Source organism: Festucalex cinctus, chromosome 11 (genome assembly GCF_051991245.1).
Source record: "Festucalex cinctus isolate MCC-2025b chromosome 11, RoL_Fcin_1.0, whole genome shotgun sequence".
Lineage (NCBI taxonomy): Eukaryota > Metazoa > Chordata > Actinopteri > Syngnathiformes > Syngnathidae > Festucalex > Festucalex cinctus.
The window spans coordinates 18,497,009-18,520,214 of NC_135421.1; the positions used below are offsets into that span (position 1 = coordinate 18,497,009).

Below are 23,206 nucleotides of genomic sequence, written 5' to 3' on the forward strand. Positions count from 1 at the left end.
GGCTTTAGAAGCACTTGCTCAGTTGCAGCACATTCCATGTGAAATGATTCATTAATTGTCCTTTGAACAGATCTTTACTTGGGATGATGACAATCTTTAATCTTCGCAGCCAAATCGGTTTCCTCCACCATGTTGACTATTTTCTTACTAACAGACAACACATCTGCAATTTCCTGTCTCCTAATGTTAGCCTTGTTAGCACGACAGGAAATTGATGAATAGCAAAACAAAATATTGGTAGGAAAAGAAAAGACTTGTGACAAATGAATGAATGAAAAGCCGTGTTGCTCATAAGGCCGCCCACAGAGGATTTTGAACACCTAAAGTTACTGTCAACACAATAACAGCCATTTCCATTTCTTCAACTGTAATTGTAGGATATTAAAAAAAAAAAAGCATGTTGCAGAGGACCTCGGGGTATGAGAGAGAATGCACACGGGAGCCAAACTACTCAGTATCTTTAATACTGTGAGGGGGTGCGGAGGGGGGTGTTGAAATCAATTCCAAAAGACGTAGGGAGTCAGTTTCACACAGAAAGCAGGTGCTAGCAGGACATTTGCTAAAGAGTCTCCATTACTTTGGACCAAAATTGCCCTGTGGATTTTCATTCTGTCAAACGATATTTTACATGGTTTGGCACAGTTTAATAATTGCAAAAGCCTTTTGTCACATTTTCTTTTCATTGTTGAGAGACAGTAAAAATAAGGCTATTCATTTCTAAGTGATTTTTCAAACTCTCGTCCAATGTGTGTGTCCACTCTCCTATTATTTTCACATTTGTTGGGCTACACTCATGTTAGGGGTCTCTTAAACATCAACCAGTAATGAGCAAACGATTCTGCAGCCAGCGAAAGCTCAGAGATCGAGCTCAACGTGCACATGTCAGGTCAGCGGAGAGAAGGGCTGGCCTCCACAGCGCAGATAAAAAAAAAAAAAAAGCAACATCAGCAAAGAAAACCACTCCCCAAACAGGTGCACATCCATGTAGCATAAAAGATGATAGCATCCTCGGATTACAGATGGTGCTGATGCAGAATTTTCCATTCAAGCTTAGATTGCATGGGATGAATTCCAATGGAAAACACAAAATGGCTGCAAATTAAAACATATGAAATGGAAAACAGTGTTCCCTTCCAGATGACATTTGCAATGAAGCAAACATATTTTACAAAAGTAAGATTTTGAAGACAGAATATGGGGGGGACGGACAGACCAAACCGAGTCAGTCATGTTTATTATGTTATTTCTGACAGTCTGTATTCATTGTACAGTATTCAACAGAGTAGTTTCATTCATTTCATTAATGTTTGGAGGCTGCCTTCATTTTAATTCTTCATTTATAATTCTGAATTAACTGAGGTCACCTCTGGTGTTGCTCAGGGATCCAAACTTGACCCTAAGCTTTTTCGCACTTTTATTAATGATTTAGTTTTGGTCGTGCAATTTCTTTGTGTTCAGCTTTTGGTGGATGATGCCAAACTTTACAGTGATTTTATTCGTTATGATGATGTCAGCGATTTACAGTAATCCAAACTGATTACAATACAATATGTATTATAGAATTAAAATCTCATTTACTGCATAATTTTGCCAAAATCTAGTTGTCAGTCAGAAATCCATCCCTCTGTTACCACCTTTCCTCTTGGATTGATCTTTTTTTTCACCCACCTTGCACCACCGCATGGCCATTTGTCAACAACATTTCACACTGGAGCTAAACAGGTGAGAAACTACAACACACATTTGGAGGAACGTCACTCCCTTTTGAAATCAAATTGCAGGCATCAAAGTAATGAGCAATATATAGTACAGGCCAAAAGTTTGTACACACCTTCTCATGCAATACAGTTTCTTTATTTTCATGACTATTCACATTGTAGATTCTCACAAAGGCATCAAAACTATGAATGGAGTTATGTTTCTTGAAAATATTTTCTCTTATTATTTTTTTGCACACTCTTGACATTCCCTTAATAAGATTTAAGAGTAGTCACCTGAAATGGTTTTCCAACAGTATTGGGAGCTCCCAGAGGTGAGAATACTAAGAGTGTGCAAAGCGGTCGTCAGAGAAAATGGTGGCTATTTTGAAGAAAATAGAATCTAAAACATGTTTTCAGTTATTTCACCACATGCTCATTCTTAATTTCGATGCCTTCTGTCATGACTAGGGTCATGCACGGGTTAGGTTTGGGTCACAACCGTGAACTCAAGTGTCTGTTTTGAACTGATGTAATCAGCATCTAGTTTCAACTGGTAGGACGCTATGTGATGTCAGAAGCTATGTGATGTCAGGAATATTTAATATCTTTATCTGGTCAACAGCCAATCAGATAATTCCATTTTAGTACTGTTACCCACATGTCTAGCCACAGCCAATCAGATCGATTTGCTGTCTATATAAGCCTGTCTGAGAAGTGTGTGGTTTTGTCAGATTATTACCTCTGTTCCTCTGTGCAACTCTCGTTGTTTCTCGTCGAGTCAAGTTTATTCCACGCCTCTCGATGTGAATAAAGAGTTAAAAACTTATTTGTGTCTGCGCTTTGGGATCCAACCTCAGCACAAAACACCTTCAGTGAGAATCTACAATGTAAATTGTCATGAGAATAAACCAAACACATTGAATGAGATTTGTGTGTGCGTGCGTGTATGCGTGTGTGTCCAAACTTTTGGCTTTTATTGTACGTGTGTTGCATAAGCAACAAATCCGAAGTGGTGATTGAGAAGTGGGTCTCATTCCTCAACTTGCATCAACATAACAGAAATGTAGCCTCTCGTCAATCATAAGCTGCTTAGAAGACTTGGTGACAAAATGTGTCACGCCGAAGGACCCCTCTCCAACAACCGTTTCATTTGCTTGTGTCAGTGTCCAACTTGTCAAAGTTTAAGATTTATTTATTCCCCTCTAAACCTGCATAGCAAGTTAATTTCCATGAAGTGCGCCTATCCGAGCCGAGATGTAAGAAACAAGGACGCGGTCAAAAGACGCAAGGGTGAAAACTCCCAATTTGCCGGATGATATACGGGCCGACGTTCACCCGGGTAACGAGCTCGAGCTGACTGAAAGAATGAGGTCGGGAGTTTCGGCGGCAGGCAGGCAGCAGCCTTGACGTGAATCAATCCCAAATCATGTCATGTTCAAAGATGGCCGGTGTACCGGTGAACAAACTCAATTCCGACGGGCGGGACGAACTGACAAGTGATCAGTGATTCCAAACACTGACAGCTGTTCAACTTCACTAAAATCCAGGGAAAAAAGGGCTAATAGTCCATGTGATGATTTCTGTTATTATAGGTTACATTAAAACCATCTTGTCTTATGTTAGTATGCTTAATATTATCGGTCCTCTTGCAGAAAATAGCAAAAACAAAATGGCTGGAAAACGTTTGGGAGAACGGATAAAAGTAATGTACCCAGTTGGCCCAACCACTGAGACAGGCCGCATACAAGGAAAACGACAACAATCATTCTCACTGCGTGATGTGCACTTTTCAATGCAATAGTAAAGAAAAAGTGCACACACAAAAGTCTATGGCTTTCCTAATAAAACTTCACAACTGAAATGAAATTTCAGCTCAGATCAACAGAATTGCTTGGATTCTTTATTTTCCTGGCCGAGTCAAACATTCCGCGAACATCTGTTGCCAAGCAGTGTTCATCATCCTGATGGCCCAATAGGCCAGCAAAATAAAAAATAAAAAAATGTCCACCAGGCTGTTTGAATAATAAACTAAACAGCTATTCTGGGAGCAGACAAGAACAGCAATTCAGAAAGACCAGCCAAAGAAAAATCCCTTTAAAGCAAAACTGTACGAATCAGAATTTGCCTGCCAAGCAGCTGACTTCTTCACTTGCCTCCCCCCCCCCCTTGAAAGTAGCTACAATGTCCTGTCATGTTTTACAAACACTTGTGTGCTGCTGTTAAACGCTTTCCTGATTTCCTCTGGTTGTCACCCCGTGCTTGACAGACTTCACTGGCAACATGCTCACAACTTGAGAAGCCACTCGACTACCCGAGTCTGTCGGAATACACACGGAAAATAAAGTTACAAGTGTGGATGTATTTAAAAAACATATTTGTCAATCTGTGAGGATCAGCAAATACTTAAAAAGAACATAGAGGCACATGACAAAGTATTATTTTATCCTGGGACATGATTAATTCGTTCACTTCCATGGACGTTTATATTCGTCAACTGGAACAGCCAATGAATAGATATATCAAGTATGTTTTTCAATAGGTGGGTTTGGAAGAGAGTCTTGCCCAGATTGTCTGTGAAATCCAGCATTGTAATGACTAACAAATACCTGTAGATGGCGGCGCTGCTTCCCTTTTATTTTGTTTTGACTTAAAACATTAGTTAGCTTTTCATTAGTTTTATAGCAAGTCTGTTAGTTTGTATTAGTTTAAATTTGTTGACGATATTGCTTCATTTTAGTTTATATTAATTTTAGTATTAGTTTTAGTTTTTGTGTAATAAAGTAAAGTATTAACCTTGCTCCCGCAAGATGAATTCTCGCAGTATTTGTGATTTCACAAACCCTGGAGAATACATCTTGTACCGCTCCCGCTGACGAAATTTTCACCCAGGGCCGTGATTGGTTAAAACAAACATCTAGAATGACGCATCGTCCAATCAGCTAAATTATTGTACAGAATGTCGCGCCTTTCCTGACCAAATTACTGTGGAGAGGTACTATTGCCAGGTTAGTAAAGTAAGGTAGAATTATCAAACAATTGTTTGTTCTTGCTTCTTGTTGTATGGCCGAAAAGTAAAACCAAAATAAATACAATTTAAAGTTAAACCCCAAAAGCGAATGTATGACTTTAATTGACTGAGGGAAATTATACATAGACGTTTTTTACTAATGTAAGTTGCAGGTTCAGTTCGTTTTCATTTTTTAAAAAGCGTTTTCATTTTGATTTTATTTCGCTAACGAAAATAATGGAAATGTTTTCCAATTTCTGTTTTTTTTTGTTTTTTTTTGTCAATTATAATATCCTTGGTTCAAAGAGAACCACACTGTTGCTCACAGCACGTTACTTCGTTGTATTTCATAATTTGACATGTCACAATATAAAAAACAATACTAGACTAAGTGCAATTTCTGGAGAAATTGCATGGGAATGCTGAAAGCTGAATGCTAATAGCTGACTGCTAAGATTTGAATGCATGTGGACTGATTATGAAGTAAATTGAGAGATAAATTATGAAATGATGACCTCCTGGTTACTGGACAATGCACTTTACCAACTGTGCCAATGAGCAGTATCAAACACCTGGTAATGATAAGTTATAATATGTATGGAAGTGGGCATGGAAAGTGCCACTTAGAAATAGTTCAATGTCTATCCCATTGAAAATGAATGGGGAAAAGTTTATATTCCACGTTAAATTGTGCGAATACTGTAAATAATGTGGAATCAGATGATATATACTTGGAGAATTTTTGAAGCAAGTTGAACTTTGAACAGTGTAAATCATAATTATTATGTGGGAGTTGTTACATGGCAAAGAAGTGTGGAGAATAAAAATCACAATAACATATGCGGTCACTGTTTTGCTTGACATGATTCTTTTCACAAAAGCTCAATTTCTCTGCTTTTTGGTCAGAAAGGCCCAGCATCTGTTTGTCACATAGTTCATGGAAGACAGATTCCAGCTTTGCACCAATGACAACCTCAACAATCATTAAAGGCCTTTTTACCTCCATCCTGTATTTGTTTACAACTTGGATGTGCTTTTGAATGGGAACAATTCTTATTCATATGACTGACAAAAAGGAAAAAAAAAAAAAACATCATCCATGCACCGTTGCACAATTCTTTCCCCCCCTAAAACAGAAAATTCTTCTTGCTGAATTTCCTCACGAAATATGTAAGGTGACAAGTGTGACTGCAAATGTGTGTCTAGACAGCAGAAGCATCAGCAGGACGCCGAATAATTTAAATCCCTTCATTGTAACTCACTCACATTCTTCCAGACATTTCCTTTGTTATGCATAGTAATTATTTCCTTCTTCTATAATTTCCTTTTCTTTGCAAACAATGTGCGATGATGAACGAGTTAGCGGTGCTTTTCCGAGACGCGTTATTACACGGGCAGGCAGAGCACTCACCCCGTGAGAGGATCCAGAGCGATTCCTTTAGGATTCAGCAGGTCTAGCTGGAGGAGAGTCACACACGTGTCGCCAGTCTGGTCGCACACAAATATCTTGTCGGTGACCCGGTCAACAAAATAGAAGTTGCCCGTCAGCCAGTCGATAGCCATGTGCTCAGCATCTGTAATGAGAGCAAAATAGCTGTAATAAACAACTTCCCGTGGCTGCTCCAAGCGTATGTCGCGCCTTCTAATGTCGCTAAAACGTCCCCTTTCACACATAATGTGGCCATTCGGCATGCAGAATGGCCACGTTCGGAATTTAGAGCGGAGCCCAATTGTGCATTTAGAGACCCAAGCGGTCGGATGGCTGCACAGCCGACAATGCTGGTGCTTAAGAGAGCTTTCCTCAGGGAGAAGATTGTCTTTAAAGGTAATATCGGGATGTGGATGCGGCCGCTAGCAACTCAAGATAACGTCCCATGAAGGCAACTGGTTGGGTCAAATTATATTTACAGTGTTTGATCAAAGTGCAAACGGGGGAAATCAGATCATAGTGATAAACAAATTGCTCAACATGGCTCTGCAAATCATGCAGTTAGGGAGCTGACTCCCATCACTCAACTCAACTCGATATTCATAGAACACTTTAAAACAACCACCACTGGTTTCTTAAGATGGAACCCAATGAAAAAAGCAGAGGCCTCAGAATTGAACCCTGTGGAACACCACACCATATGTTCCATTATAGATGTGAATTTATGTCATGTGTTATCACCGGGGTTATTATAGTTTTTGAATTTACATTTTAGTTCGTTTTTATTTCGTTTTGAGATTTTTTTCTTTTTTTTCTTTTAAAGTTAGTTTTAATTAGTTTTCAGGGTTGTTCTTTTACTAGATTTTCTATTTTAAAAATGCTTAGTTTTAGTTAGTTTCAGTTTTAGTTTATATATGTGTGTGTATATATATATATATATATATATATATATATATATATATATATATATATATTGTTTTTTTAATGTGTATTGTGCACAATATTTAATAAACACCATGGTAAAATCTAAAAAAAAACAAAAAAAACAATGCATTTCTTCTCCTAGTGCTGCATTTTGGAGTTAAATGAAATGAAAAATCAAAAAGAAGGCGAGCCATTGGAGCCACAAGTCAAGTACGCAAAATTGTCCACAAGAAACGACGTCATCTGAAGCTGCTTTTCTATTGGCTGCTGCTAGATGATGTCACTTCTGCGTCACACACTTTCAAAAGTCCTTATTACGGATAATATTGAATTAAATATCCTTAATATCACATTTGAAATCATCCCCAAAGGCTCGTGCATTAAATAAAAGAACCTTGGTCATCGCTCCATTTTTCATGTTACATCCATATCATCAATTTACATGCTAATGCTCGCTAATAAATAACACACGATAATGGAAAGACGTTCTCGTGGAACGGTCTGCTCAATACACTTTTAATGTCAACACAACAGAGATGCTAGAATGAATGAATAATTAACAATAATTAATAATACATAGTAACTATTTGCCATCCAAGAAACACTAAACATAGAGAATGTTTGCTGCGGGAGAGTTGTGTGATGATGGTGACATTAATAATTCAGCAGAAAAAGCAGCAGTAAATGTGAACAAAAGCTGCAATATGTACATGAAACGCAGACTAAACTACGCTGTTTTTTTTCTGGTCGCTGTGGAGTCGCAGTCAAAATTGCATCCTCTCTAGAAGGGGTGACCTCATCAACTTGCTGTTTGGAAGAGCCTTATTGGAGCCCAGTTCTCAACACAGGGGGCCTTTGAATGAATGAAGAATTAGATCTGTCATGTTTCCGGTAATGTGTTACACGTGATGGATGTGTGCACTTCCTGCATTTATCTTTTATTCCTAAATAAGTCTACTTTTCGGTGCTACAATCCAACATTTGGACAACTTGTCGACTGCTGTACATATTGGTCTTGCACTGTACGCTCTAGTAATTTTAATATTTTGTTTAATTCTTTACTTTGCGTTTAAATATATTTAACTCTGTAATTACTTTTAACTCATTCACTCCCAGCCATTTTCATGTTCTATTGCTATAAAAACATGGAACCTACCAAAAGAAAAGCGTGTCTCTTCTTTCATCAGGGAAAATAAATAAATAAATAAATAAGTAATAATAATAATAATAATAATAATAATAATAATAATAATAATAAAAATAAAAAAAGAGCATGGTATATTTTTTTTTATCTGTTTTCATGTTTTGTAGCAATTAGCATTAGAATTAGCTAAGTTTCATCATTATTCACAAACCTGTTGAAAATACTGGGAAAAAAAATGCTTGTTACAACATGGACCTGGTTGATCTCTTATACTTTGCTGTCACCTGCTGGCCGTTTTTTTTTTTTTTTTTGTAATAACTACCATCGCTTTAAGCGACCACTTCAGGTCCGAAACTGCATCAAAGCCTTCATACAAAGACTCTAGCAAACAAAAACCTAAAAAAAAAAAAACGTATAAATACGTTTTTGGGAGTGAATGAGTTAGATGCTATACCTTGTAATTACAGTATGTGAAACATATAAAGTTACATTGAAATGTGGTATAAATTTGTGATTCTATTTATTTTTTATTTTTTATTTTATTTTTTTATGATCCCTAAGTACTGCCTAGAGGCACAGGTAATAGCCCTGTATAATGCATCCCTGGATTTGTATTTTTTTTTCCATTGGATTTTACATTAAGTTAATTCAACATTCATGATGATGGATTTTTTTTTAAATTATTTTATTTATTAATTTACGCATCCCAATATTCAACATATACACATCCTTTTTTTACATTTCCTTTCAGGTATTATTCCGACAGACATGAGAGCTTCAACATTTGACAGCTTAGCTTTGGAGTGTTTGTAAACATATCATTGCCCATGGCTCGCCAAGTTGACATTGGAACAGCGCTGTAAAAATTGCCTTCTTTCGGGTTGTTGAATGGCTTCAAGCAGGAGATTATGATTCTCAACAATCTGAAATAGGACGAATAACGCTGTATCACTCTCTGATGCATACGCTCAATCAAGTTTTTGAAAATGCTGAATTCCAGTGCGGCGCTTCGGATAGATTTTCCCTGGCTATGCGTGAATGCCTGCTCTAGTAGTTGGGCGTTTTCATCAGTAGTTAAGAACCGATTCTGTTTCAAGAAAAGTATAAAACTAGCACTGAACTGCACTCGGAGACAGAAAAAAAAAAATCTTTCCAGCTGCTCCAATGTCAATTGCCAAATCGCAAATACTAACGTCCCTTTTTCTGCCACTGATTAGTAGTCGTTATTTAGCTCTACTTACTGTGCAAGTGTTTTTGTGTTGTTATTTCCTTTTCCCGCGTGAGTCTGCGTAGATTCCTCATTTCTGCACAGCGAAGTTGCCCAGAGGACTGTTTGGACAGGACCCAGCAAACCTTGTCCTGGTTGTGCTGGAAATCCATCGCCAGACTTCCATTTACGCTGAGAGACCTCAGGGGCAGAAAGCCCGTTCCGTTGAGATGGGTGATGACAATGCGATCTGATCCACCCATGAGAAGCACGGGATGCCTGTCGCCGGGATCTGGTCCAGATAGAGAAAGAAATATGCTTCAATTTATTTGCTCTCCCGCGGAAACGACGCGGAGGGAAAGACACACTGACAATAACAAAAGCAAAACAAAGAACTGCGTTGCATCAGACTAATAAAAGTGGAACAATAGTGGCGCCTAATCAAGTGACATCATTAATCAATCAGGCATTGTTTGCGTTCATTGAGAAGTAAAAGGCTGTTTCAAGAGGATCGATCAGATCGTTTCATGTATTGGCAAAATCCAATTTATTAGTCCCCAGTCATGAGTTGTAGCTCAATCTATAAGAGCACATATAAAGTGAAGTCATTAGGAAAATAATGCAAAATTCAGATGGAGTGCAGCACATCTTATTTCAAACCTCATGCTTTTGGCGACTGGGGACAAAATATCAATAAATGCATTCATTAGAAACATGCAATTACCCCTCACTTACATTATCATAATTTGGAGCATGGAGTAGTATATTACCAAAAGCAGAAATATTAACCACCATGCTGGTTTCAGAGCTGTGTGTGTGAGATGACATATTTCAATTCGGTCTAAACCAAATGAAAGAAGATTAGATGAAGATTAATTCTTCAATTGTAATGTAGAGTTGTACCTTCCATCTTACATGGATTTCTTTATTTATAATTTTTAATTATCTGCTGCTTCCTATCTACCGGCCCCGGAGAACTGCATCTCAAAACTTATATTCATGAGCTCTGGCAAGTATATGGTAAACCCATAGTTATCGCTGTACCACTCTCCCACTATGCTAAATTAATATTAATGTAGCCGGCACTGGGTTCACTTAAGTTTATGGCTAATCATATTCAGTTTATTCCTGGTAGGACGGCAGTCATATTGATTAAAAGCAGCAACAGTGGTGTTCTCTCCTGCTAGGTGTGCTGTGCCTCCAGCTATTTCAACACAAGATGCCACGGAGATGAAATAAATACAATCAATTAATGGTTGTGAGCACAACAGCATTATATATTTGTTGTACTTATTGATTATCGACCGCCTAAACGTAACATCTATTTAGGCAGTGCTACTTCTAAGTGGGTCTTTAATTCATTTGGATATATTAGCGACGACAATCTGGCATTAACATAAATCAGGGTTACGACGGGCATTGTCTCTGCATTAAACTCCGTAGACGGCTCCCACTTCCCTCGTGCTCATTAATTTTATCATTATACTGGCCCGACCACATCTTTCAATTCCCACGTGGGTGATCGATGTAGTCACCGCCAAACCGCATTCATCTTGCTCCAACAACCTGAGGAGCAGGCGATATGCGCTCGGATTCAACAAAAAGCTGCCGTTTGCTGAACGCAAACTCACCTTGTTTGGCTTTGCACGACGTCCTGTCGGGCTGCAGGACGTATCCGTCCACGCAGCCGCAATTGTATGACCCGTACGTGTTGGTGCAGGTTTGGCTGCATGAGCCATACTGGGCACATTCATCATGATCTTAAGGGGGGGAAGAAAAGTACAGAGTCAGCGGTAACCAATTAACCGTGTAAATTAAAAACAAAAATCCCTAAACAAATAAAGGTATAAATAAATACAAAAAAATATACCGTATATAAATAGAATTCAATATCAATCAATAAATAAAAACTCTGCTCTCACATTTATTTACTTCTTGTTACAGACGCTCTGTCAGGAGGAAATGTTATTCAAGTGAGGGGGTGGTCCTATGTGTGCCTTAGGTTGGACTCCGCCATTGGAAACTGCCTTTCAATGGCCGAGTGAGCGGGTCGGCAAACAAGGAAGTCTCGCCGGCTTGAATGGAGAGCTCCAACAATGGACGACAAGCAAGAGCTCCAGCAATGTCTTGTGTGGACAAGATAGTTGTTCGCCGACCTGCTCATTTTGCAGTTTTGGTCCACCATATTCCTTCAGTTGATGGACTGTCTGTCAGTTGTCCCACCCATTTTTCGGATGAATGATTAGAAACTTTTAAAAAATGATGACCTAAGCACTGACGGAATTAAGACGAAATTGTTACCAGTGCTGTTTAGAACAGGCCAACGCAGAAAAATGGTAAATGCAGCCTGTGTACGACTGGGCCATAAATATAAACCAATCCAATTAAAAACAGTATAAGTAACGACATTTATTTCTTTCCGTGTGAAACTGAGAAACTGATGGATGGATGGATGGATGGATGGATGGATGGATGAATAAATGGGAGGAGGTTGGATGGATGGATGGATGGATGGATGGATGGATGCATGGATGGATGAATAAATGGGAGGTTGGATGGATGGATGGATGGATGGATGGATGGATGGATGGATGGATGGGAGATGGTTGGATGGATGGATGGGAGGTGGTTGGAGATGGATGGATGGGAGATGGTTAGATGGATGGTTGGATGGATGGATGGAAGGAGGAAGGATGGATGGATGATGGGAGGAGGTTGGATGGATGAATGGATGGGAGATTGGATGATGGATGGATGGGAGAGGGTTATATAGATGGATGGATGGTTGGATGGATGGACGGATGGATGATGGATGGATGGATGGGTTGACAGATGGATGGATGGACGGATGGATGGATGGATGGATGGGAGGTGGTTGGATGGATGACAGCTGGATGGATGGGAGGCGGTTGGATGGAATGATATTGGATGGATGGATGGATGGATGGATGGATGGATGGATGGATGGATGAAAATCCTAGGAATGAGTGTCCAGCATAACATAGTGTAAGACACTTTCAGGACTGCTGTTGACTTGCATTGCACGGCGTTATTATAAAGTATGCACAAACGAGAAACAACTCTGGAGGCACCTTTTGGCATTGAAAGAAATCTCCTTTGGCAGAAACCTGGCTTGCGGTGCTTTTTTGTGATGAGCAAACAAAGCCACAGTGAGACACACATCTAAATAGTGCGCCTTATGTTGTGTGCTGGGGCTCGCGCTACGCTGCAAACTGCCTATCGACAGATGGTCTCGCATACCTTCCACCTCCCGCTATTTCACCTCGGGGAAAGTCTGATCGAGGGCAAAAGGGGAGACAGGCGTGGGCAAGGAGGAGGACGGAGAGAGGAAGTGGGCGGCGGCATTTCACAATCGTACCTCGGCAGCTCGTGCCGTCCTCGCCGACCTCGAAACCGTCGGCGCAGAAACAGAAGGTGCCGTTCCTTGTCATGACGCAGCCGTAGCGACACCGCAGCTCGTGGCAGGCTGACAGAAGCTCTGCGGGGAAGATAGCAAGACGTGAAAATTTAACCTGTTGGTTGAAGAATTCTTTTTGTAGATATTTAATGCTCCTATTGTATTTTTGTTGTCACGGTTCACCATTCTTTTGGAAAACACTGGTCAACACACATTTTGGTACCTGGAAAGTTTCAACACTTTCACAGTATTTTGATGTCACTAAATCTGAAAATTACATTTTCTTTCCCCCACAATGGCTCTAGATTATGAGATATTCCATATTTTTGTGTAAAAATAAATTGTGCTAATAATGTGCTAGTTATGACCCTCGTGTTCTCTGTATTCTCCAATGTCCATACAGTATTCTTTCATTTTTTTTAATGCAAAATCGTTATCACAGAGAGCCTTCTATATGCAAATCATGTTAAAAGTCATGCAGAAATTCTGAAAATTAGGAAATATTAGCAAAAAACTGGCAACATCAAAGCACATACACTACTTTTAGTAACAAAGCACATTAATGATCGATCTACCATCAAAAAATAGCAATATCTCAAAAACTAGAGCCACTTCAAAAAAACAAAATGCCATTTTGGGACTGAGCAGCCCAAAGTTACCCAGAAGGGCCCATTAAAATATCTTGGGCACACAAACTGTTTTTGTCAGCGTAATAGGAAAGACCGTGACGATTATTTATCGTTAGCCTAATAGTGAAATTGTCTATGTAGATTCTCATCCAGACAAAGACGTACTGGGGCCAAAATCTGGCCCGAACGTGCACTGAAAATCTTTCTAGAAGAAGGGAAAGGGGAGTGCGGACATTTTTTATCGGTATGGAAGGTCAGGCCGTAGCATTCCTCAGCCCGGGTTCCATAAGTAGCAGTTCTGCCATTTAATCAAAAACGTACAGTAAACTTTTAATCCTCAATGTTATTATTGTGCCATCTTGCTTACAAGGATCAGGCCAACTAGGACCGTATTTGCTAAGCCTGCAGATTGCAGATCATCATCAGCGTGACAACGAACGGTAATTATTTGCTACGTCGACTTTTGACTCCCTCAGGAAGTGCCAAGATAGTTCCCGTGTTTGTTGACGGCGAGATCAGTGGTGATGTTTGACTCTCGATGTTTGGCAGGCAGGAAGGAAATCAAGCTAACACTGTCATCACGAATAAACGGGACTGATGGAGGCTCAACCCCTAAAACAAAGATTTGATTGGTCCAAAGACTGGTAAGCCAATGCTGAGCATTAATTAATGTCAAGTCACAGACAACATAAAAGCTTACAGTCATTGTCTGGTGTTTTTTTTCCTTTTTGCTGCATGGAACAAGATGTCTCCTGAAATATAATTCATTTCAGTCGAAGAATGGGCATGAATGACACTGAAAGCAATTCTCACCCTGTTCGGAATGAACCGAGACGTTTTTCATCATTTTAAATCAACGGTAACTCATCGCGACAGCTTCAAATTATCTTTATGGTACTCTGAAAATGCTCTTTGCCATGGAAACCCTGGGACACTATACATTTTATGTCTCTTTATAAGTTTCTGAGCTTTTCATAAAATACTTCCAGTTTTTAGTTACTTGCATTTTCACGACTGTACGAACAGTAGAAATATAATCTTGCTATAGCAACCGACCATCGATGATATATCCTGAGATTTTTTTTTTTCTTCAACTCAGGGTGAAGAGAATGTGATGTTATTGATAAATGGAAAGACTTTGCTGTGTGCTGCTGTGCAGCAAAGGTCGTGTAATGATTTGTTGGCAGCCTACGATCTTCCCGCTGTCCTCACAATCTTAGTCAGCTTGTTTTTATTTACTACACTCAAGTGCCTATCACCAGGCAGGTATATTAAATAAACATCAGGACTGATGCCAGACATGTTCATTTGGATAATTAAAAGTACTTTTTTAATGTACAGAGACATCATTGTCTATTACAGTCAAAGTTTACTCTTGGATTGTTTGGAATTTGATCAGTGCAGGGTCAGAGTCAACGGATGCCGAAGTCAACGATGACAACGTTATGTAACTGTTAACTAACAAGGTGCGGTGGAAGTGTGTTTCTCGGCAACTCCATCATGAAGGATTTTCATGAATATTTTCAAAATAAATTTGTAAGTTAGCCTTGGCTCCAAGTTAGCGTACCCTCGAGACTAATCACCTAATGCTGCATTCGAGGAAAGTGGAAAGTCGAACATTTCTGACTTTAAACCAGGAAGTGTGTACGGGAACGCCCCCTTGGAAAAAAGTACCCTGACTTCACCGACAGACTATAATGTGACGTCACTCTACAATGGCGACCCGTTTAGAAACACAGACTGTGAATGGTAAAACACAATTTACTCGAGTATAAAACTAGATAGCTTTCTTCATTCATAAATATTCAACATAACTTCACGTAACACAACGTACGTGATAGTATACCGCTATCTCCATCCATCCATCCATCCATCTTCTTGACCGCTTATTCCTCACAAGGGTCGTTGGGGGTGCTGGAGCCTATCCCAGCTGGCTTTGGGCAGTAGGCGGGGTACACCCTGGACTGGTTGCCAGCCAATCGCAGTACCGCCCTCTCTTTTTATGAAATTATATGATAAATTGTACTGTAATGTAAATGAACTGTATGGAATGCTTCCGAAATAAGTTAAATACAATCAATGAAGCAAAATTGCAAGAAGGCAAGTTTGCTGGAGGTTAAAATATGTTTTGAGGACCAAAAAAAAATAATAATAATAATCACTATCCTCCATTTTGGTTGTTCACTTTCGCCTCAAATGCTTTAAGGTCGGAACTGGGAAAAGCTAACTGGGATAAATCCGACTTCCGACCATCGAACGCAGCATAAGAGCAGCGTCAAATTTATTTTTTTGTCACGTGCCACATTATAATTATGGTTTTCTGCAGAGGGCCAATAAGACCTTGAAAGCATCCAAATGCTTCATACTCTCATATTATTTTATAAACACAACTGAAAAATAACTAGCTTTGAAATCCGATGTCAAGGATAGTACTGTATCTAGTTTGTCAAGCGAACACACATCTCTTGCAGTATAGCCACGTTATTAATTCTGCATATGCCATTTCGAAATGTTGGTAGAGATTTTAGCAAGAATCATGGAAATTGATGCAGAATATTTGCATGCCGCCGGCCACATGAAATGAAGTGGTGGCTGGATTTGGCCCCCGGGCCTCCAGTTTGGCACCTGTGACTTAAGAGATAAGAAATGGAATATGAGAAGCGAGGAGAGCAGATTTGACGGGTAGAATTTTGAGTGGGCAAGTGACTGAATTTTCATTTTGGGACACACTAAAAATATGTATTCGATACACCATTTGCTCTTTGTCTTTGTTTGCGCTCAAGTAATTGATAATTAACTCATTCACTCCCGGCCATTTTCACAGAAGCAATCCCATTCGCTCCCGGCTGTTTTACTGGATTTTGACTGATTTTGCAAGGCCCACAGAATATTGTGTACAATTGCTATAAAAGCATGGAACCTACCAAAAGAAAGATTAAAGTCTCTTCTTTCATCAGGAAAAAAACAAAACATGTTTCTATCCGTTTCCGTTTTGCAGCAATTAACATTAGAAGAGAGCTAAGTTTCATCAGTTTTCACAAATATATTTAAAATTCTAAGTAATTTAGCTTTTTTTTTGGATGGCCCTGCTTGATCTCCTTTGCTCTGCTGCCACCTGCTGGCCGTTTGTGTAATAACTACCATTTCTGCAACCGTTCTGCATCAAAGCTTTCTGTATGCTCTAGCATAACAAAAAAAAAACAAAAAAAAACGTGTAAATACGTCTTTGGGACACTTACATTAAAAAAACGTATTTACACGTTATTGGGAGCAAATGAGTTAGGTAGGATGTATTATTGGAATAGATATGCCAAACTATAATGAATTGTAAATGCAATTTAAGGGAAAGGAACATTTATCGTTTTCAACATTTCTTCACAATAACAGAAGACAGAAGTGTCTATTTGTATAAAGACTTGTGTGTAAAGGAAGGACTCATCCAAGGTGCATTTGAGGACGGCAACGCTCCTTCAGTCGCTTCCACCCACGTACAGGTCAAGAGCAGTGAAGAGTACACATATTCTTGTGACCTTCACCATGAAAGTATGCATCTTTTGCAAAGCAACTGTTACATCACAACGCAACTTTGGGTCAGAAACGAGAGCCGGCCGAGACGGATCGCCATCAATTCACCACTCACGAGCTACACACAGCTTCAAACTTCAAAGGAAGTTTCCAGCTTTGTTGGGGCCATTTTCACCCAAGGGAGTCATTTCCCACAGAAGCAGACCGGCCTCTTGCTATAATCGCCAACAAAAGCGCCATTTCTGCCTTCAGTAATTGTCTCCGCCTTTTCGTGAATGCTCAAGCTGCCAGGAAGCTCAACCTCCAGTTGCAATTATGCCTCACTAAAAGGACCTACAGACTGTATAGAACCAATTTGCAACCTGGAAAAAAAAAATTCTTCTTTCAGACAATGCAATTATACGTTCACGTCAAAAATAATGACACGCCCACGTGGAAAGAAGGCTCATGCTCAAACATTTCAAATTCTGCAAGGTGTTGTGTAATAAATAAAAAATGTCTGCTTCCTGCACAGTCTTTCATCTCGTCGTCATGTGTATGCATACATGCATGATTCACACAGAAGACAAAATAGTATGTCAGTCAATAAAGAATTGCAAAACTGAAATAATAGTTCAGGTATTTTGAGCAACTTCAGTGAGAAATAATTGCTCTTTATTTTTTTCTTGATCACGAAATATGTAAGTATGTAAGACAGACACACAACGACAAATAGGGCTGGGAATAAAAGTCGACCAAGTCGGTTTGGTCGACTAGAAGAAGTGGTCGAGGCTAAAATGCATGTGTCGAAGCTCTTTTAATAATTACAAAAAATCATACTTGCGCCACCTGGACGTTGCCTGGACGCCCGGAACAAATATTTCCGTTCCACATGGACACTTATTGATGACAGACTCCGATTCACCACTACTAACTAAAATGCCTCTTAGGCTTTGTTTGTGGTCTTTTTAAACTGAAAAGGGAGAAAATTAACATCGCTACATGTCTTATGTTTGTAACAAAACGGCGGTCAGACACACGTAAGATGGCGGGTGGCCCGACGCATCAACAACAGGAAGGCGTATCTACTTCCTGTTAAACAGAGCAAAACTTCCGGGTCACAAGCCGAGTTTTTGTTTTTCCTCACTCGCACTTGCACGGAAGCTGGCGGTAGAAACAAACTCACTTCGGACGTTTATGGATTTGAATGGGATGGAATGGAACTAAGGTGACGGTGCGGGATCTTGGCACATAGCGTGAGTTATTTGGAAAAACCTTTCTGTGCATGTACGGTACCGTTCGTATGCGGCGTCAATGGCCATTGTAGGCTGAGACAAGCGAATATGTCAGGCTTAGTAAACATATGATGAAGACAAAGTGCTATTTAATATTGTGATCAAATTGGATTTTTCATTATGTTGGACTATGAAGTGATTTTCAGGAAAATTACACAAAGTAATTTGAGTTTATTCAGGGTTAATGCTAATCACGATTGTTAATCGTTTAGCATGGTCTAATATTGTTGGTGTTTGTGTAATATGTGCATGTGTGCAGAGAAGATAAGAAGAAGTATTCATATCCACTAAATTCAACTCAGGTTCTACCTTAGTGGACTTAAAAATAAATAAATAAATAACATATATATATATATATTTTTGTTTTTTTTTTGGGGCTATTAGTCGATTACTTGTTGGAACAATTGATAGGCAAGTCGAATTTTTAAAAAGTCTGCACTAAAAAAAAATAATTTTTTGTGTTTTGTGAACAATTTTCACAGTTTTCGCTTAAATGCAGCTTGCAACATAAAGCATAGCAGTTACGTGACATCTCGCTCTGAACATGTATGTTATGTACAGGAAGTAGAAAAACAACAGACACAAATGATGAAGAACATAACGTCTGGTGGATGGGATTATGCATGCCATTAACAAGGTTGATTATTGAGAATAACGCAAGTTTAAAAATACAATTATTTTAGGGAAACCGAATACTTTTTGGCGCCGTTGCTTACTTCTGTTTACCGAATCTGGTATTGGTGTCGGTGCATCCCGAGACATTAGTTTGTTAGTTTGATGCAAAAAGTCTGTATTTTCCGAGGCCAACAACATTCATATTTATGACAAATTACAAGATGCAAATTGCTTATGGGTATTTTTCTAAACAAGCATTACACTGCACATTTTCAAACCAGCAGGCATTTTCTCCACATTCCTTGGAGATGAAAACATGGTGCGCTTTAGCCTCAGCCTGATTTTAAAGAGCGGAATTCCATTTACAGCTTTTCCAACTTTTACAACCTTTTCGGGGCAAATTAACACAATCCAAATGGTTTGTAAACGAAAAGTGAGCAACATTTGAGATGGTGCAGGCTGCCAAACACTTACAGCAAGCAGGTGGAACTGATGCCGATGCCTTCAAGGTTCAGGAGTTTCCCCACTCGGCCTTTTTTTTTTTTTGCTTTTTCCTCTTCTGGTGATTGATGACCTGACGTGTTTTCTTTTGACTGATTTCTTTTATATGGAAAAAGACCTCACAGGTCTCACTCAGCTACACCTGTTCCCTGAACAATCTTATCCTTGCTGACCTCACGGATCCAAAGACATCACGGTTGGCTTTTTACCGTGAAACAAACTTGGCAAATGTTACGTTGTGGGTATGGGTGGACCCAAAAGCGGAGGAAACAGGCGGGAAGACAGACTGGAAAGATGATGTAAGGAACTTTATTAACTATGATGGGGAAGGACTGGACGAGACGGAAGGGGAGTAGACTGGGCTGGACGTGGACACAGATCATGGCGGAGACTTGGCGTGGCGTGATGCAGAGACTTGGCGTGGCGTGATGCAGAGACTTGGCGTGGCGTGATGCAGAGACTTGGCGTGGCGTGATGCAGAGACTTGGCGTGGCGTGATGCAGAGACTTGGCGTGGCGTGATGCAGAGACTTGGCGTGGCGTGATGCAGAGACTTGGCGTGGCGTGATGCAGAGACTTGGCGTGGCGTGATGCAGAGACTCGGGGTGGAAGACTCGGGGTGGAAGACTCGGGGTGGAAGACTCGGGGTGGAAGACTCGGGGTGGAAGACTCGGGGTGGAAGACTCGGGGTGGAAGACTCGGGGTGGAAGACTCGGGGTGGAAGACTCGGGGTGGAAGACTCGGGGTGGAAGACTCGGGGTGGAAGACTCGGGGTGGAAGACTCGGGGTGGAAGACTCGGGGTGGAAGACTCGGGGTGGAAGACTCGGGGTGGAAGACTCGGCGTGGAAGACTCGGCGTGGAAGACTCGGCGTGGAAGACTCGGCGTGGAAGACTCGGCGTGGAAGACTCGGCGTGGAAGACTCGGCGTGGAAGACTCGGCGTGGAAGACTTGGTAGACTTTGGCGTGGAAGACTTGGTAGACTTGGCAACCACAGACTTGGTAGACTTTGGCGTGGAAGACTTGGTAGACTTGGCAATAACAGACTTGGTAGACTTGGCAATAAAGACTTGGTAGACTTGGCAATAAAGACACCACTGTGACTAGACATGCAGACATTCAAACAGCAAACATCAGACAATGCTCCCACACCCGCGTGAGACAAACACCACTCCCTTATACAAACACTAATGACAATAACAGGACACACCTGGGAGACACAGCAGGGAGAGGGAACCAATCAGCAATACACACCAGGAAGGGAAGACACAAGCAGGTGGACAAGGTTAACCATAACGAGACTGGGGAAGAAGACAGGAACACCAGACAACCAACACTCACCAAAATAAAACAAAAACCCAAACAAACTGAAACGTGACAGCAAATCAAGCCATTCATCCATCCAATGTCTGCATGGCTTTTCCTGTTCGGGATCACGATGGAAGCTGGAGCCAATCGCAGCTGATGGTGAAAAGGTGGAGTATGCATTGTTTTCACATTTGACCCATAGAGATAAAAAAAAAAAAAACATTCATACTCACATTCATAACAATGGCCCACATAACAGTCAGCTCCATAAATATTGGGACCGTTTTGTAAAATTGTACACAAAAAATGAAAGGACGTTTTTATTTGGAATTGTATTTATGTGCAGGCAGTTTTATCTGCTCACATTCAGCCAATTGCTTCAGCGCTCATTGGACGGCGCTTCACAGTGCAGATGGACAATGACCCGAAGCGCACTACGAAAGCAAACCAAACAACTTTTGAAGGGAAAGAAGTCGAATGTTATGCAACGGCCAAGTCAAGTACCTGACCTGAATTCGACTGAGCATGCATTTCACTTGCTGAAGACAAAAGTCAAGGGGAAAGGCCTCAAGAAAAGCAGAAATGCAAGTACAGTTGTAGTAAAGGCCTGGCGGAGCATCACCAGGGATGAAATCCAGTGTTGCGTGATTTGCTGATGTCCGTGTCACAAACTTGACGCTGTTATTGACTACAGATTTGCAACCGCATATTAAAAAGCGAACGTTTGATTGAAATTGTTTATTTGTCCCATTACTTTTGGTTCCTTACAAACTGCTGTAATTCCTACACCATTCATTTGATTTGGATGTAAATACCCTCAAATTAAAACTGAAAGTTTGCAATTAAAGCACTCTTGTTTGTTTCACTTCGTGTTTAGAGCAGGGGTGTCCAAACCTTTTCATTTGAGGGCCACATAGAGAAAATCAGGACGCAAGGGCCACATAATGTTATGAAGAGAAATTGTGTTTAGTCTTAAAAATTGTACAAATAATTTATTTGTGCTTTTGCATATTTAGAACAATGATACAGTATATAAACCAATTTATTTGTAATATGGCAGTAGGGTTATTATAGTTATGGAATTTTTCATTTTAGTTCGTTTTTATTTCATTTTGAGTTTTGTTTTTAATAGTAATAGTTTTAATTAGTTTTCAGGGTAGTTCTGTTAGTTTTTATTAGTTTTAGTTCTTTGATAAATGCTTAGTTTTAGTTAATTTGTTAGTTTCAGTATTAGTTTTATTTTATTATTATTATTATTTTTAAATGTGTACTACTTGTGTGCAATATTTAAAAAAACACCAAACTTTCAAATGTCATTATTCCGGTTAATATCAAAATAAATCTACTAAAAATCACATTTAAAATCATCCCCAAAGGCTCATGCATTAAATTAATTACCAAAGACTAAAACGAAGGATGTTTGCTATAATTATAGTTGGTTTTGTAAACATAAAATGTAGTTTCAGTTTTCGTTTTTTAAAAAGCATTTTTGTTTTTATTTCATTTTGTTAATGAAATTGTTTTTTGAATTTTAGTTTTAGTTATTTCGCTAGTGAACTAAAATAACCTTTAATGGCACCTGTTTTTCGATACCCTCCCTTTTTACTTTGACCAAACATTTTTGTTTTTGTTAATTTTATTTGAACTGAGTCAAATGCCATTTTTAGCATATGTCGCGGGCCACTGACAAATGGCCGGCGGGCCGCAAATGGCCCCCGGGCCGTAGTTTGGACACCACTGGTGGAGTGAAAAAGATGGGAATTGTGTCCACGTCCCAATATTTGTAATGTAAAATCAGAGGTCCACACTAACTTGTTTTACCAGGTGCACAGTGGCTGGTAATATAAAATTTTAGGGGTTCAAGCAGTGAACCTTGCGGCACATGCTGTAAATCGACTTGTAAAGTATTTTTACCGCCTTTTTTCACCATGACTATTTCCTCACATATGACTCAAATTCATGATCAGGATCATCAATAGCCTCGCCAACAAATCAGCTCAAGTGTGGAGAAGTTTGGCAGTAACAAAAATTATTTAATAATATTAAAAATAATAAAACAAAAAGGCAAATGTAGCAGTCACACAAAGTTGAGTAGCTGAAAATTTAAAATACCGTAATCAAAGGAAGGTAGGAAAAAACTTTGTTTTAAACCTTATTTAAAAGCATTTATACTTGGGGTTAACTTCACTTCTGATGGCAACTTATTCCATTAGCAGGCAGCATAACCGCTAAATGCTGCTTCACCATGTTTGCTTTGAAACCTGGGCTCCACCAGAGTCCAACTATACATGTATTTTTTTTTAAAAAAGGTAGAAAAATAAATGAAAAAGAAATAAACAAAGGACTGATGTCATATCTGTTGTAAAATGTGTTCAGTTAGCCACAGAGTGCAGTACACATACCACAACTTAACTGCAATGTCGGTCACGTCACGTCTCCAAAAATAACCCGTCCACTTGCTGTGCGGCAATTTGCCTGCCGCATTACAGGCTACTCCAATGCACTTTTATCACCTGGTTTTCAGGTA

The 23,206-nt window shown here is 39.7% G+C and overlaps 1 protein-coding gene across 1 annotated transcript in view; it reads right to left on the bottom strand.

Annotated features, from left to right (window-relative positions):
• lrp1bb (low density lipoprotein receptor-related protein 1Bb) overlaps positions 1-23,206 on the bottom strand; it is a 291,575-nt gene that overhangs the window by 168,132 nt on the left and 100,237 nt on the right. The window contains exons 4-7 of the mRNA XM_077536047.1: positions 12,791-12,910; positions 11,043-11,171; positions 9,446-9,703; positions 6,119-6,281 (exon numbers count right to left, since the gene is read on the bottom strand). Of these exons, the coding sequence (XP_077392173.1) occupies positions 6,119-6,281; positions 9,446-9,703; positions 11,043-11,171; positions 12,791-12,910 (670 nt within the window). The remainder of the gene's footprint in view (positions 1-6,118; positions 6,282-9,445; positions 9,704-11,042; positions 11,172-12,790; positions 12,911-23,206) is intronic.